General features: G+C 42.1%; 1 protein-coding gene and 1 long non-coding RNA gene across 2 annotated transcripts in view; one reads left to right on the plus strand and one right to left on the minus strand.

The window, feature by feature from the left end:
• LOC142765387 (uncharacterized) overlaps window positions 1–11,571 on the plus strand; it is a 33,769-nt gene extending 22,198 nt beyond the window's left edge. Inside the window, exons 3-4 of the long non-coding RNA XR_012884220.1 lie at window positions 9,264–9,395; window positions 11,313–11,571. This is a non-coding gene — a long non-coding RNA (uncharacterized LOC142765387). The remainder of the gene's footprint in view (window positions 1–9,263; window positions 9,396–11,312) is intronic.
• On the minus strand, window positions 819–12,849 carry LOC119185047 (uncharacterized). The gene is made up of 4 exons (XM_037434178.2): window positions 12,758–12,849; window positions 12,144–12,238; window positions 9,191–9,513; window positions 819–1,164 (listed from the first exon to the last, which is right to left on the minus strand). Exons 2-4 carry the CDS (start codon window positions 12,223–12,225, stop codon window positions 925–927), a joined length of 645 nt encoding a protein of 214 aa, XP_037290075.2. The 5' UTR covers window positions 12,226–12,238; window positions 12,758–12,849; the 3' UTR covers window positions 819–924.
• Window positions 12,850–17,067: the final 4,218 nt, after the last annotated feature.

A 17,067-nucleotide genomic window follows, 5' to 3' on the forward strand; every position in this document is an offset into this window, starting at 1 on the left:
ATCGCTCCGCTGTACCCCGCACCTTCCACCAATCTTGTTACGGTGCGATGGATGCCTTTATTTACAGGAGATGATCAATGCGAGAGTCCAGGGATCTGGCCGATCACTGCTCGTGCCAACCTCGTTCTCCTCTTCTTCCACGCGCATCCTCAGTATCGTAGCAATATATATATATATATATATATATATATATATATATATATATATATATATATATATATATATATATATATATATATATATATATATATATATATATATATATATATATATATATATATATAATGTGTGTGTGTGTGTGTGTTTGTGTGTGGGTGTGGGTGTGTTTCAAGAAACATTGCTTTGTTCAGGTATTAGAAGTTTAACACCGATGATTTACAGGAGTGGGCAATTTAGGCAGCAAAAATAAGATTTGTCGAATTTTTGTATACAACTTTTAATTCGCTAAATGTTCTGGCATGCCATTATTGCTGCTTCTTTTTCATTCTTGTAGTGTCTGTACAATTCATGTAAAGCACATATCTACTGAGTGGTTCTACTCGACTTATGTGCGCTTCAGCCCCAGACCTGTTCTTTTGAATATGTATCTTCTAACACGTATTTTTAGTGCACAATTATGTAGCGTTTGTGCGATCGTTTTTTAAGGTATGCGTATTGTCTCGTATTATCTATTTTATGCATGCCCTGACTTGAACATAGATCTTCTGAATATGTATATCACCGTCATTGCTGCAAGAGCTTCAAGTGTGAAGCTAATATAATGTTTCAATCAATACCAAAATAATAGAAAATGCCATGACATATTTCTTGCACTTCGGTACAGGAACGCGGTAACATGCCAGTTTTATTAAGCGTTAGGTGCACCGACTTTACGGGATTTTCATGTGAACACAAGATATCAAGCGAGAAATACAGTCGTTGAGTTTATGGATCTTCGGTAGCCTTTTGAAGCATCTTGCGGAGTTCGAATTTCACAGCACCTTCCCATAGCTCGTCGGATATAGCTGGCAACAAGATTCTAGAATAGCCAACGGCGTTTTGCAATACTTCTCCAGCCCCTCGCAGGTACACGGCATTGACACGGGTGTTGACTGGCATCAATTCGCCTACAACAACCAGCTTCCTCTCTCCTTTTGGTTCACTTGAAGCAGTCGCGTTGGCCACCTAAAATGAAACAGTGTGTACAACTGGCATGAAATAGCAAGCCATTAGCTGTTATGCAAAGTGTAAGTAATAAGTGCACGTAAACATACTATTTGAACCCTACAAGAAATATCAAGAAAGCAAACATAATGCGAAGGGTAGAGGTTTGCATTGAGAAAAAAAAAGAAAAGCACCCCTATTGCCAGCTCCTTTAGTTGGTTGCCTCTCGACAATTTTCTCGAGAAAAATGTGAGAGTAGTAACCTGAGTTTCATCCGTATGCTGGGGAGTAGAATTAACTGTATGCCCCGTAAATGCTAGAAATAACACCCTAAAAGAAACACCTAAGGAGCTCCGCTTAGCGGACACCGTTTAAACACTGCAGCTGGCGGCATTCTTTTAAAGACGATATTAAAGACTATCGTCTTTCTTGGGGACCTTCGATGGAAAAATTTTGGTGGTCTGTCTGTCTGTCTGTATGTATGTTTGTATGTCTGTACGTTTGTCTGTTTGTCCACCCTAACGATACCTAAAACGGCACCGAGTGGCCAACCCCATTCGCAGCGCCCACCAATATTAGTCAAGGTGTAGCGTTCATAGTTGTGCGATTTTCAATCAAAAAGCAATTCTTGCGCATATCTGAGGCAACGTAACAGCACTTCGAAGTTTTGTATGTTTGCCTTTACACTAGAAGAGGCACACACAAGTAACTCTAATGAATGTAGCATTTCAGCGTGCTGTGCTGACAGTGCAACGCGATGCTCAAAAAGTTATTTCCAACGCTTTGCTATGACGTCACGGTGGTGGCACCTGCCCGTCGCTTTGCTTTCTACACCTTATCACCTCCGAGACTGATGCGCATCTTTCTCCGCAGGCTGCACGCCTTCGTTTTGGAAGATAACTGCCAAATGGCGCTTGTGCCTAACGTGCCTCGATGCACTCATTCGCCTCCGCTACACGCTCGAGGCACTTTTACGCAGCGCCTCCAGAATACCCTTCACCAAATTTTTTGCGCAGAACATCAAATAAACGTTTTGTTCACTCTCTCCAGACGCAAGACTATCGTCTTTCGAGTACATTTGCGGTGTAACATGCAGATTTGGAACCAATTTTTTTGTCAGGCTAATGCATCTCTGTTTTGCAAGTCTTTCAGATATGTTGTAATACTGTCATTTATTAAAAAGTCTTATTTGAGCTTTGACGTGGTGTACAGCTACCACCTTGAATAACCAGGGAGTATCCCAGGACGATAGTGTCACTATGGTAACCTGATCGCCATATGTTGCATTCTTCCTTTTTGTGGGTGTTGTCCGTAAGGAAACAATTTCTGTGGCACGTATTGGTTGAGGATGATAGTTTTTTGACAGACTGCACAGATCTCTGTGAAACATGCCTGTTTGTTGGTTTTACTGTTGCCTTAAATTTCAATGGACTAGTTGTGAGTAGTGAGATTTAGTCAATGTCTGTGAGATTTACCCGAGTTCTCGTTTATAAGCTTCACAAGCGTTACAGTGGATCCCGGACATGAGCGAGCCGACCAAGAACAGCTTCGCCTCTAGTAGTTTCTCATAGGTTATGCTTCTTTTCTGATCTCATTTCGTAGCATTGCAGCAGGAAAAGAAAATTCCTGTTGTCACGGGGCAATTTTCAATGGAGACAGTGGTGGAATTCACGCCAAGAAATTAAAGAACTTCTCAAACCAGTCACACCTGGGTAAATGTTGTTGTGACATCAAAGAAGACGTCTTCATGCACGAAATGGGAGAACAATACCAGGTCTGTCTTTTAGAACCACACGCAAGCAAGATCTTTTTTAGGCCGTTCTATCAAGCAAAGTTGTGACAATCTATTTATTTTAGGCCATTTCTATTTTAGGCCATTCTATCAAGCAAAGTTAGGCCATTCTATTTATGCAAAGTTGTGTAGTAAATCTTCTTGCTTTATGGCCGCACGAATGTGGCGATATGTTATAATCATCATCATCTGCATCATCTGCATCATCATCATCATTATCATCAGTCTGACTACGCCCACTGCCGGTCAAAGGCCTCTCCCATGATTCGCCTATCAACCCGGTCTTGTGCTTTCCGTTGTCACGCCCCGCCGTACTGGTCTAGTACTTTAGGTACCCGGCTGCTGACCCGCAGGTCGCGGGATCGAATCCCTGTCGCGGCGGCATTTCCGATGTAGGCGGAAATGTTGTAGGCCCGTGTACTCAGATTTGAGTGCATGTTAAAGAACCCCAGGTGGTCTAAATTTCCGGAGCCCTCCACTACGGCGTCTCATAATCATAAGGTGGTTTTGGGATGTTAAACCACACATATCAATCAATCAATTTTCGTTGCCACGTTACACCCGCAAACTTTTCGATCTCATCGACCCACCTACCTTTCTGTCTCCCCTTCATGCGTTTGCCCCGCCGCGGTGGTCTAGTGGCTAAGGTACTCGGCTGCTGACCCACAGGTCGCGGGATGTAATCTCGGCGGCGGCGCCTGCATTTTCGATGGAGGCGGAAATGCTGTAGGCCCATGTGCTCAGATTTTGGTGAACGTTAAAGAACACCATTTGGTCGAAATTTGCGGAGCCCTCCACTACGGCGTCTCTCATAATCATATGGTGGTTTTGGGACGTTAAACCCTACATATCATTCTATCAAATCCCCTTCATGTGCTTGCCTACTCTATGAATCCAGTCAGTTACCCTGAATGACCACCGGTTATCCTGCCTACGCGCTAAGTGTCCTGCCAATGTCATTTTCTTTTTTTTTTTGTTTAAACTATGATATCCTTAACCCCAATTTGTTCCCTGACCCACTCTGCTCTTTTCTTGTTGTCTCTTAAGGTTACACATATCATTTCCCTTTCCATCCCTCGCTGCATCGTCCTCAATTTAAGCTGAACCCTCTTTGTAAGACTCCAGGTTTCTGCTCCGTAGGTAAGAACTGGCAAGATGCAGCTGTTGTATACCTCTCTCTTGAGGGATAGTGGCAATCTACCAGTCATGAATTGAGAGTGCTTGCAAATGTGCTCTCCTTCATTCTTACTCATCTAGAGTCTTCAATCTAGTGGTTCGGCTCCGCGGTTATTACGTGTCCTAAGTAGACATATTTCTTTAGAACTTCTAGCGTCTCTCCATGTGTCGCAAAGTGCTGTTTTTGGCCAAGATTGTTGCACATTACTTTAGTTTGTGCATATTGATTTTCAGACCTACTTTTCTGCTTTCGGTGTCCAGTTCAGTAATCATGAACTGTAATTCGTCCCCAGAGTTACTCATGAAGGCAACGTCATCAGTGAATGGCAGGTTAATAAGGCACTCTCCATTAACTCCTATCCCTAACTCTTCCTAGTCTACGGTCCTGAATACCTCCTGTAACCACGCGGTGAATAGCATTGAAGAGATCGTGTCTCCCTTTCTTACAACATTCTTCATTGGGATTCTTCCGCTTTTTTATGGAGAACTATAGTGGCTTTGTATCCTCTGTACATTTATCCCAGTATGTTTATGTAGGGTTATTCGATGCCCTGATTCCGTAGTGCTTGCATTACTGCTGATATCTCGACTGAGTCAAACGCCTTCTTGTAATCTATGAAAGCTATGTATAGGGGTTGGTTGTAATCAGCGCATTTCTCTATTACCTGATTGACGGCATGAATATGGTCTATAGTGGAGTAGCTGGTACGAATTTCTGCTTGGTCCTTTGGCTGATTGAATTCTATTATCATCCTGATTCAATTGGCTATTATTTATGTAAATAGTTCGTAGAGAATAGAGAGTAAGCTGATTGGTCTGTAATTTTTCAAGTCCTTGTCGTCTCCTTTCTTATGAATTAAGATGATTTTGGCGTTCTTCCAAGATTCTGGTACCCTTCCCGTCAAGAGACACTTTGTATATAAGGTGGCTAACTTTTTCTAACACAATTTCCCCGCCATCTTTCAGAAGGTCTATTGTTACTTTATCCTCCCCAGCGGCTTTGCCTCTTTGCATTCTTTCTAGGGTTTTTCTTACTTCCCCTGTCATTACTTGTAGGATGTCGAATTCTCTTGGACTATTATAGTTCCTCACAATACCATCCCGCTTCTTTAGACTTCTGTACAGCTCTCTGTAGAACTCCTCTGCCATCTTGACTACCCAATTTATATTGATTGATTGATATGTGGGGTTTAACGTCCCAAAACCACTACATCATTATGAGAGACGCCGTAGTGGAGGGCTCCGAAAATTTAGACCACCTGGGGTTCTTTAACGTGCACCCAAATCTGAGTACACGGGCCTACAACATTTCCGCCTGTATCGGAAATGCAGCCGCCGCAGCCGGGATTCGAACCCGCGCCCTGCGGGTCAGCAGCCGAGTACCTTAGCCACTAGACCACCGCGGCGGGGCACCAATTTATATTGGTTATGACATTGCCTTCCTTGTTTCTCATTGCATACATCCGATTTTTGCCTATGCACAAGTCTGCATTCGCAGCTTTCAGGCTTCTGGCGCTTTTTACAGCCTCCTCAATTCTTTCCATGTTAAACCTCCTGATTTCGCCTACTTTATGCCTATTGATTAACTTCGAAAGCTCCACTAGCTCTATCTTGTTGGTTGCATTTGAAGCTCTCATCATTTCTCGTCTCTTGATAGGATTTTTCGTCTCTTGAGATAGGTTGCCACTTTCTCGTTTAGTAACTGAACCTCCAACTTCAGTTGCACACTCTTGATGATACTAGTAAGATTATCATTCATTGCGTCAATACTAACATTGGTTATCTCATTTAGTGCATCGAATTGATTCTGAAGCAAAACTCCAAATTTCTGTATTTTTCCTCTCACCGCCAGTTCATTATTGGCTTATTGCCCATAATTTTTCTTCATGGCTTTTTTAAATCTAGGTGAATACGAGCTCATATCATTATACGGTCACTGCATCTAATCTTGACAACTACTTCCACATCTTGTAAGTGTCTTCGTGTGCACACAGAATGAAGTCAATTTTATTTATATTTTCTCCATTAGGGTTGCACCACGTCCACCTACGGTTAGCCCGTTTTCTGAAAATGGTATTCATAAGCAGTAAATTATTACGTCCTGTGAACTGTACTAATAACTGCCCTCTGGCATTTCTAGAGCTGATGCTATATTCCCTGCTGCATGGTCTCCGGCCAGTTTCTTGCCTACTTTGGCTATAAAGTCACCCATGAGAATAGTATACTGCGTCTTTACTTTATTAAAGGCTGACTCTATGTCTTCGTAAAAGCGTTAAACCAAATGATCAATATGGCTCAATGTAGGCCCGTAGGTCTGTACTACTTTTATCTTGTAACTTTTGTTGAACCTAACTATATTACTTGCCACCCTCTCACTGATGCTACAGTATTCTTCTATGTTGCCAGCGACATTCTTCTGTATGAGAAACCCCACTCCTAGTTCTTTTCTGTCAACTAATCCTTGGTAGCATATGACATGTCCGTTCTTCAGCACTGTATAAGCCTCACGTGTCCTCCTAACTTCGCTGAGCACTACTACATCCCATTTAACACCCTCTAATTCCTCGAATAGCACAGCTAGAGTAGCCTCTGTAGATAGCGTTCCAGTGTTGAAGGTAGCCATGTTCAGATTCCAATTCTAATGGCGGCCTGTCCGTACAAAGGGATTTCTCGCGCTTTCCGCTGCGTCACAGCTAGGTCTGACCGCCGCCTTGGACAGTTCCTTCGCAGCTTGGACTGAGGGCCAAGAGTTAATCGCAGTGTTAATGGGAAGTTGTGGCCAGGTACTGCACCAGGGCGGCCGATCCTAGGCTGGTGAGGGAGTGCATTACCGGCAGATGGTCGCCGGTAAGGCCGCACCCTGGACCTCTCTCTGTTTTTTAACGATTCTTTCCTCACATATCTTGAGTACATAGAGAATTGGGAATGGTTCGATATCTCAATTCGAACTGAATTTTGTCACGGCATGCTTGGCTGCTGTGCTATCTCTAAGTAGATGGTCTGTTGCACATTATTAGCAATGTGCCTTTATTAGCAACCTGACCACCTAAAGCTCCCGACTTCACCTGCCTCGTAGCTCGCCTCACCTTGTTTTCTAAATGTCTGAAAATTCAATTTCCCTATTTAAAAAACACACAGCCTGTGTAGTTTCGAACATCTTACCTTGCCAGTTTATGCCAGATTAGTGCCTTCAATGACCCTTCTTTACACGCGTTTGATTTCTCCTAACTTCTTTCTGTCTCACTCAACATTGACATTGTTGGTTTGAAAGTGCCCGCAATGTCAGAGTTTTGCTGATTTCAAGTGGTCGTATCTCTATTTTGGCGTTTTCTGTAAACTGACGAGTTGCGCGCACCTGTTTTCCGGCTTATCAGCTACTTCCATATGATTCTCATGTTGAGCGTATACGTCACGGGTGGTGGGAGTGCATACAAATTACACGTAAAAAGTTTATGACGGCTAAAGAAAAGACAGGCCCTGCCTTAAAGGCTGTATCCTAGTTTCCTGATGTTTTGGGGTAGGAAATAAAAAACATACCTCTGGTAAATAGACTTAGAAGAAAACAGTGGCCCTCAGACAGGAGTCAGCTATAACTATTAGTAAATACATCAACGGTAAACCTAATAACGTAAAATGAAGGAGGGAAGGTAAGAAGCACATTATTTATAGTTATAGAAAGTGGCAAAAAAGGAAAAAAAAGTTCATACAAAAGCAAAAGCAATGTCAGATGATACAAACATTTTTAATATTTCCTTGAGATTTGTATCGCAAATATATCCATAGTGGCTAAGACTGAGAGAGATTTATACCAAAAAGCCAATGACACTTTAGCCGAGGTGTCACTGTATAATAATTGTTGGGGGTTTATTTCGCAAACCCGCAATACGATTATAAGGAATGCTGTAGTGGAGGACTTTTTAAAGTTTGAACGTAAGGTGTTCCTTAACGAGTGCATAAATCTAAGTACCCGGGACACCACTGTTTCACCTCCTTCGAAATGTGGCCACTGCAGCTGGGATTCAAGTGCGCAACCTTCAGGTCAGCTGTCAAAGTTATGTGTAATCATGCTATGTATTGTGGCAACAGGAAACACTATACCACTTACAGCAGTAGCTATGGTACAAAATTTACTCCAAATACTACCACCAATAACATGACAACACCAACACCTGAAGCCAGTGGTGCCCCTCACCTGCACGTTTTCTTTGCACTTTATTTGAGGGTGGCGAAAATTCTTTAGGCCCGTCTACTAAGATCTAGGGCCAGTTTGAAGAACCCCAGCAAGTCGAAATTCCCGGAGCCCTCCACTATGGTGTCGTTTATATTCATATCGTGGTTTTGGGACGTCAAACCTCATAAAATAATAATGAGGTACATTTTCGCAAAACTATAGGCATTATCTTAAGAGATATAGAGGGAGCAGAGTGAATAATGTAATTAACAGGTAGGGCTGCAATAGCTGTTACCATTAGGAGTAAGTAAGTGACCATTGGCGGGTCGCGGAACGCGTGAGATGGATTGGCCACGAAAAACAAGTGCGAATGAAATATTATTTATTGAAGGTTTAAGTTTTAAATGCCGATATTATAAGCAGCTAGGATATCGTGGTGAAAGTGCCCGCGAATTTTTACCACCCATGGTTCTAGAACGAAGCAATTAATAGCAAGGAATGCAAACGCAGCTCCTGATGACGGTGGTACTGTTGGGATGATTGTGCTCGTTCGACGCAGTAATTTTAATAAAGTCAACGGGGCTATATAGTTAGTTTTTGCTTTGCTAAAGTTGATATTCTTTAGCGGGAAAAAATGACATAGGCGTCGTTACCCACACCCCACAGCCTCGCTAAATATTTGCCTTTTAGTGCAAATGAACATGAGTTTTAACTTCTTCGAAGACAGAAAAAGAAATCAGCTGACATGACAAAGAGTAACATTAACATCTAAGCATCAACCATTCACTTATAGTGAAACTATAATGGTTGGTAATAATGATTACGTATGTGAAGATTATGGTGTGTATTACAACAGCGTATGGCAAAAAAACAGAGAAAAAAACGACAGTCTAAGCTTTGGGAGTTACCTCAAAGGTGACCGTGACTCTGGCAGTTCTTTGAACTCCAAGAACGCCCTCCTTTACACTGCATATCTTCCAGGGTGTGAAAAAGTCGATGGGGTGGTCAGCTATGATGTCGACTTGCACGAGCCTGGCTCCGTTACGGCAGTATTTTGACACGGGACCATAAAGTTTAAAAATGTCCGCACCTTTCAACTGAACAGGGCCAAAGGTAATTCCGAGAATTATTTCTACTGGTTTCATGTTTGGTACTGTATACAAATGTGGCAGCTTCCGCAAGACATTCTCTACTATCTCCTCGGTGTCAACATCAGAGAAGTCACATTTATCTGTCAGTGAAAAAAAAAAGGAGCGCAAGATTAATATATCAATGGCAAACGATACACCTGTTTCAGTTGAAGATATGTTATCAAGACTACCTTATTGATCCCGAATCTACATTATGGTAACCTCGGAGCCAATACTCAGTTCTAGACAGAGACATTACCTATATAGTCCCACAAAAGAAGAGCACTGCACTACACCAATAAAGCGATCAAGGAAGACTGGAAGGTTCATTTCAAAACCCAAACATGCCGTTTGCTATTGTGAGTGCATCCCAATAATTCAGCTTTATAAATTTTAATTACATTATTTGGAAAATGTCTTGTTATGATAATTTTTATTTTAAGTTTTAACAATATTTCTGCACTCGTGTGCTTATATATTTGGTGTGTCAAACCTTTGAGCATTTTACGTAGTACATGTACGGTGGCGGTGTTCTATCTAGCAACGTCTTCGCACTACGGGTATATTTTCGGCGCTCCGTAAGGAATTTGTCACCGTAATGCAATCCATGCTCACTGACAGGTGCTGTCACCTCCTTGAACTTACAAGACGTTCTGTATGTTTGGTTGAGCTCCTTTTTTTTTTTTGTAGATATACACAGAAGTTATATTCACCTTCAGCGCGACGTGTGGTCCACGTCAACGCCGACGAACAATGCTATTTTGTAATTTAGGCTCGGTATCTACCAGCAGCAGGTTGCCTGTTTGTCCGCTATACTTTCTTCGCTTCTACATCCCATTTATTAGAATATACCTCAGGCACTACTTTTTTTCTTTCTTATAACTTCTATGACGTTACTTCTTGATTTTATTGTTATTAAACAATATGCAGTGATAAGGTAGGTTGATGCCAAAATACTGTTCCTGAAGTTTTCTAGCGTGAGCTACACTGGCTGAGGTCGAGCATCTTCGCGTGGCTCCTGGAGAGCAACGCTGCGCGTGCGCAAGGAGCAGTGACGTCACACGGTTCACAGAGGTATCAGTTGGGGTGTACATATCAGTGGGTGTGTACATGCTGAAAGGTATCAGTGGGAGTGTAGATATAATGAAGCAATTGTCAGTGTGGTATAGTCAAGGAGGAGGGTGAAATGGCTGCTCAGCTACGCAAAGAGTGGAGAAGCTTAACTCATCGGATCCCGAAGTAGCTGCCTGGCAAGTAGCGGTTGAGCGTGAGAACAAACAGAAGGAGGCTAAACGTGCTACTCGCCCAGCGGAGCACCTTGACTCACACTACTGTAGATGCTGCATAGCCGAGCTAATTTTTTACGATGTTTCACGGACTTTCCACATTGAACACATTCAAAAGTTGTTTTAATGTATTTGAATCATATAGTGAATCTTGTTAAACAAAATTTTACCCTCAAAAACAAAATATATTCGACACGCTATTCAATAAGCCCCCCACAAGGAAATGTAAAAATTACTAGTCCCGACTGCCATTAAACATCATTTACGGTATCCTTGTTAAAATTGAATGGTAGAAAAAGAAACCACGCTGGCGCTGCATCATTCAAACACAGTTTTCAGCGTTACACACAGAACTTTCGTGAAATAGGCTGAAGCATTAGACGTTTAAAGTACTCAATGGGCCGCTTATGTATTAAAAAGGAAGGAAATCATGGGTCATAAGAGTAGACGAGATTGCGCCGTACTTTGCGTGTGCCCTGGCGTACCGTTTAACTTCGATGCGATGTGATTCTTTACTGATTTTAGGTCGTGCATGCGTTGTTTTTTTCTATTATGCGTAATATTTACATGCACAAAAGTTAATTTGTCTTCTGTATTTTCTTTCATATTTATAGCTACGACGGAACACTGTGCAGTTGCTCAAAGGGCGAGATCTCTAGGGCTTCTATAGTCGGCGACAACTTTTCTTGACGGCACTATGAAGCTTCAGAACCGGAAAGAACTTGATACCACGCCTTACAAAAAAAAAAGCACCTAACTTTACTGATAATTTCCATTGGCCTATATGTAAGAAGTGCTGCTTTATTTAATGTGAAACTGAAACAGCTAAGGATATTCTTAGGTAAAATAAAGATATGGTTCACTTTCAAAGAATGCCTTTTTTTCTTAGCGCCGCCTTTTCAGCACGCATGTTTTCGAAAGTGATCACGGCACCCGTGACGTTCATGGGTCAGCGTGCGGCTGCAACAGCACTGTTTTGTTCTTCAAGAAAAAGCTCGCCCTTATATAGCAATCAAGTGTACACTCGAAAATCAAAATGTTCGTCCCATTGCTGATATTGATGTAAAGAATATCATAAACTCGTTAACGATGCGAGAGAGCAAAACTGACATCGACTGCAATCTGGCGTAATACTTGTGGAGAACCACGAATGTGCGAAGGCCCACTTTCCGTAGGCTTTGCTCCAGTGTCAAGATAAGTTTTCACCGAGTATATTACAAAACATGAAAAAACTACTAAAAGCAATTCAAAAGTCCATACGTTGCTGTATTTATAGAACGTCGACGGGAACTTGACGCATAACATTCTGTTTAAACTTAATCCATGTTAAACGCTATGGCGCAAATTATCTCTGTTACAACACATAACATTTTTTTCACTTTTTGGCTCACGGTGTATATTGTCAGCCCCACCAATCATCAACAAATCGATGCGTTATATCTTACCTTGCGCACTTACGGCTTGTACGCTGGCAAAAACAAGAGAGCAGAAAGCAAACAGGAAGTCTTTTCCCATACAGATTTTCATACTGTATGACGTGCTGCGGCCAAGATGGAAAAAAAAACATGTTATTGTTACTATTTCTCGTGTGACGTTCCAATACGCATGTTTTTCGCCCTTATTCTAAACGTAAGGACAAATCATTTTCGTTCTTTCGAACGAGTGGCACGATAGAGAACCGTTATGAGGGCTGTAAGATAGGAACCATAGCAATTTATGTATCTGATGGCGTTTGTATGCCAGGTATAATTATTAGATACTATAAGCGAATACAGAGCGTGAGTTAGATGGTATATATTGTGCTAAGATGTTATATTTGATACTAAAATACAGCATTGGCTTGAAAAAACTATTTTAGTAAAGATATAATGAATAAGATGGCATTATATTCCCAAGCAAGTGGGAAACACATAAGGGTGAACATACATTATGAACAATTTTTTTCAAAAATGGAAACTTTCATTAACTCAAAGCAACACACCACAACGAAGTGCAATTTTAGTAGCATATCAGGTAAACTGTATCGACAGCCGCTGGCAATATTTGATATAAAACTCACCAAAGAAACCGCAATGTAGCGTTTAGGCAGATTGGCTTACTGCGTTCAGAAGTAACACACCTTAGATCCAATGGTGCGAATACCTACCCAAGTCCCACCTTTTATGCGCCCGTGGAAGAGACTTGGCTCGCAAATGTTGCACCAGCATTAGCAATTTTAACGTCCTTCTTTCACAACAAGCACAATCGCGGACTGTAGTGCGCTCCAGCAGGAAAGGCAACAAAATGCCGTTTCTCTACACGTGTCAAGAAGTTGTATACAGAAGTCCCTCTCACGTAAGTTTCCTGGCTGGGTGCGTATGCGTCTTTGCCGCGTGTATCTATTTTTCACTACAGTTCTCACTTTAACAAATTCTAATTTCTTTTCTTCCACCCCTATTTGTAACATTGTGGTTATTTTTCAGTTTTCATTGCCGATGCCACATGAGCGAGAACTGATAACCACTAATGAGTTTGCTTAGACCATTACAACGCAAAAAAAAGACAGTTTTGTTTTCATGGTCGAAGTGCCTTAAGACGGCACAATGTCCGTATGCTCCCGTTCGTCGTCCACAGCAGATGTCGCGCTGCTACATGGGAACCAATCAAAACTTCCGTTGCCAACAAAAAGGTAAACAAAAAGCTGGTAACCAGAACAAACAAAATAAAATGCCAGAACTCTGAAAAACACCGATATTTATTCGCCGATCAGTCAGTGCATATGAGAGAATAAAAGCTTACTAAGAACAAAATCATCTTTTTAACCAGGACAAAATATAACGCCACAGCTTATGATACGATGCACACTGTTTTTGACCCATGAGCATTCACTTGTAGATCTGCCCTAATTTTTGGTATTTTAATACCGATGGTGCATGAGGAAACACAGATGTTTGCTCATGACCTTGCCTTAGGTGAGTACAACATAAAAGCAATCGTTCTTTCTTGCTCGGTTACATCGATGCCATCCTTCCCCAATACACACTTTCGAACGCTTTTGACGCACAACGTTCTTTTGCACTGGCTGACAGGATGTTCCTAGCTTTTACCAAACGACGACGTGATGTATTGTCGTCATTGCGATGTCAGATGAAGTTATACAGATTTTTGTCAACAGGAGTCCCATGATGAAATCAAAAGCTGACTTCGTCACATGGCGGAGATGTTTTTGTCTTGATAGTGTTGACCGCGTCACCGACGACGCCGATGCGTGAGGTAATCAAGGTTTCCACGTTGATAAACAATAATTGCCCAGTGCTTAACGCTGTAATCTGAGACAACATACGCTTTTTTAACATTTTCGCGCTCAACATCAGTGTCAGATACACGATAAAAGTGTGTTGAGGTGTAGCGGGAGGCAGAAGAAAAAAGACGGAGAGAGGAAACTTTTTTTTCATACAAAAAGGTCACAGTGTCTTTTACGTATTCCCATGTGACGACTCGAAGTCGACATCCACCTTCTTCTCTCGGTCAATGTAAAAATATATTCGCCGCCACCCTTCGAAAGATGTGAGTACCTAACATAGTTTTAAATGCAAAGCATTTCTTAGCAAACTTCGGCGAATTTGAGCGTATCTATCTATCTAGCCGCTTAGGTTTGGGTGTTCTTGTAGTCATGTAGTCACACCCTTAACTTGGCGTGAACGAAAATTATCATGGGAGGTTAGGATGGTTTGATGAATATCACGTGCTTGTGAAAAAATAAGGCCACAATCCCGTCGCGTACGTCGGCAAACACTTCCCGCCAGACATTGGCACATACCCATAGGCGGGTATGTGGCGCTGAGATGTCGGTATGTGCCACAGGTGATTGCACTTAGTATCCAACCAGGAACGACGAGAACACGCAAGGGCAATTTTAACCCGTCAGCGTTAAGCGATACCCGACATCGGTAGTGTCGACCCAACGAAGGCATAGAATAAATTTCAGTGTTACAAAAAAACCTGACATAAGCAGTGTTGACCCGTAGACGAATGCAGATAATAATTTCAGGGTCCCAGCAGAAGTCAAGCCCAATCATTCTGTGTGACAGGGAAGAATTCTACCACAGACCTAGGTTTCCTGGTGTAACTTTGTGATAGAACTACTCGAAACTCATTTTCAAATAGGTGCTAATCTTCGTGAATCATCAATAGTGGTTGCAGGGCTCCCTATCCCCAATTTATAAACATTTCCTGTGTACTCCTTTAATACAGCCGTAACAGGTTGACGTCCATTGTGGTTACGTGCCAAGCACTGAGGTTGATTTATGTAGCAGTGTCCAGGGCCAGCATCATCGCGAGCATCAGTGCTTTATATCAGCTTCTGGTGTTGCTAATATGTATTTGCCAGTTAAAATTTTCGCGCAAGTGCAAACAACTGGTTATATAAACATCTACAACTCTTTAACATATGTCTCTGCGTGCAATATTTGTACATATATTTAGCGCCATCTCATGAAGGGTCACCCAATAAAAAAATATTGCAACATGGTCACCTTCCCTCGACATTCTTCGCATAACGTCGATTCTGAGGTACGACACATCTGCGAAACTTTTTTTAGTGTCTATAAGATCGGAGCCACTTCACCTGGTTTCGCACTGCCTCCATGACCGGCCCACCTCAGGCTAAGCTTCAATCTCATATGATGACTTCAGAAACTTTGGATAGCTGTGATGTTATTGGGACATCACGGTGAAGGTATCACGTGATGGTGATGTTTCGTAACATCGTCTCTGACGACATGGTACTGATACAGTGCTGACTCGTTCGATAAAGCCATATGGCCTCCGTGGCTTTATTACGCCATCGCTATTATTACTTGCTGTAAAAACAAATCTTTGAAATTAAAAAGAAAACTGTTCTCCACGTAATTTTAGGATTAGGGGAAGTCATGTACAGGAATTTGGAAGCACTTGCTTTGCTCAAGTGCACAGTTCAAAGAAAATTTGAATATTGATCATCACGAAGATGCCACCTTTTATGTGCGGGGTGTTAGAAGGGCCCACCTTGATGTACATTCATAAATCTCATGGGGCGTGATCATGCTCAAAGAAAAGTGCTAAGTACACCTCATGGCAAGGAATGCATTGACAAAACCGAGTACAAATAAAATCATCATTATCATCATCATCATCAGCAGCAGCAGCAGCAGCAGCAGCCTGACTACGTCCACTGCAGCACAAAGGCCTCTCCCATGTTCCGCCAGTTAACTCGGTCCTGTTCTTGCTGCTGCCAATTTATACCCGCAAACTTTAAAAATCTCATCTGCCCACTTAACCTTCTGTCTCCCCCTAACCCGCTTGCCTTCTCTGGGAATCCAGTTAGTTACCCTTAATGACCAGCGGTTATCCTTTCTACGCGCTACATGCCCGGCCCATGTCCATTTCTTCTTCTAGATTTCAGCTATGCTATCCTTAACCCCCGTTTGTTCCCTAATCCACTCTGCTCTCTTCTTGTCTCTTAAGGTTACATCTACCATTTTTCTTTCCATTGCTCGCTGCGTCGTCCTAAGCTTAAGCTGAACCCTCTTTGTTAGTCTCCAGGTTTCTGCTCCGTAGCTAAGTACCGCCAAGATACAGCTGTTATATACCTTCCTCTTGAGGGATAATGGCAATCTACCTGTAATAATTTGAAAGTGCTTGCCAAATGTGCTCCACTCCATTCTTATTCTTCTAGTTACTTCAGTCTCGTGGTTCGGCTCCGCGGTTACTACCTGCCCTAAGTAGACATAGTCTGTTACAACTTGAAGTGCACTATTACCTCTCTCGAAGAGCTGCTCTTTTCCGAGATTGTTGTACATTACTTTCGATTTCTGCAGATTCATTTTAAGACCCATCTTTCTGCTCTTCTTGTCTAACTCCGTAATCATGAGTTGCAATTCGTCCCCTGAGTTACTTAGCAATGCAATGTCATGGAGAAGCGCAGGTTACTAAGGTACTGTCCATTAACTCTTATCCCTAACTGTTCCCATTCTAGGCTTCTGAATGGGAACAGTTTACACGGTTTAAAATACACGGTTTAAAAGAGTATAAAGGACCAATATAACCAATAGCTACCCACAATACTTGCATAGAAAATGCTTAAAACGTTTTAGAAAACTGGGACTGGCTCTGGTGGCACCCAAGAGAGGGTGCTAACACTTTGCCGAGCAAGCTAAAGTCTCTCATACACTTCGCCGGCCTTAGCTGCGTCACCACGTCTGATGGGGAAACAACTAGATGGAACTCGCTGCTAAAGACACGTATCTCAACTGCTGGTAAAAGCAGGCAGTTAATAAAAGACAGCGAAAAGCAGTGAGAATGCTGCACACTGTGTCAGTAAATCTGCCAATATTTAACTGGTGTTGGGGA

The sequence above is a fragment of the Rhipicephalus microplus genome, chromosome 6, assembly GCF_043290135.1.
Source record: "Rhipicephalus microplus isolate Deutch F79 chromosome 6, USDA_Rmic, whole genome shotgun sequence".
Classification (NCBI taxonomy): domain Eukaryota; kingdom Metazoa; phylum Arthropoda; class Arachnida; order Ixodida; family Ixodidae; genus Rhipicephalus; species Rhipicephalus microplus.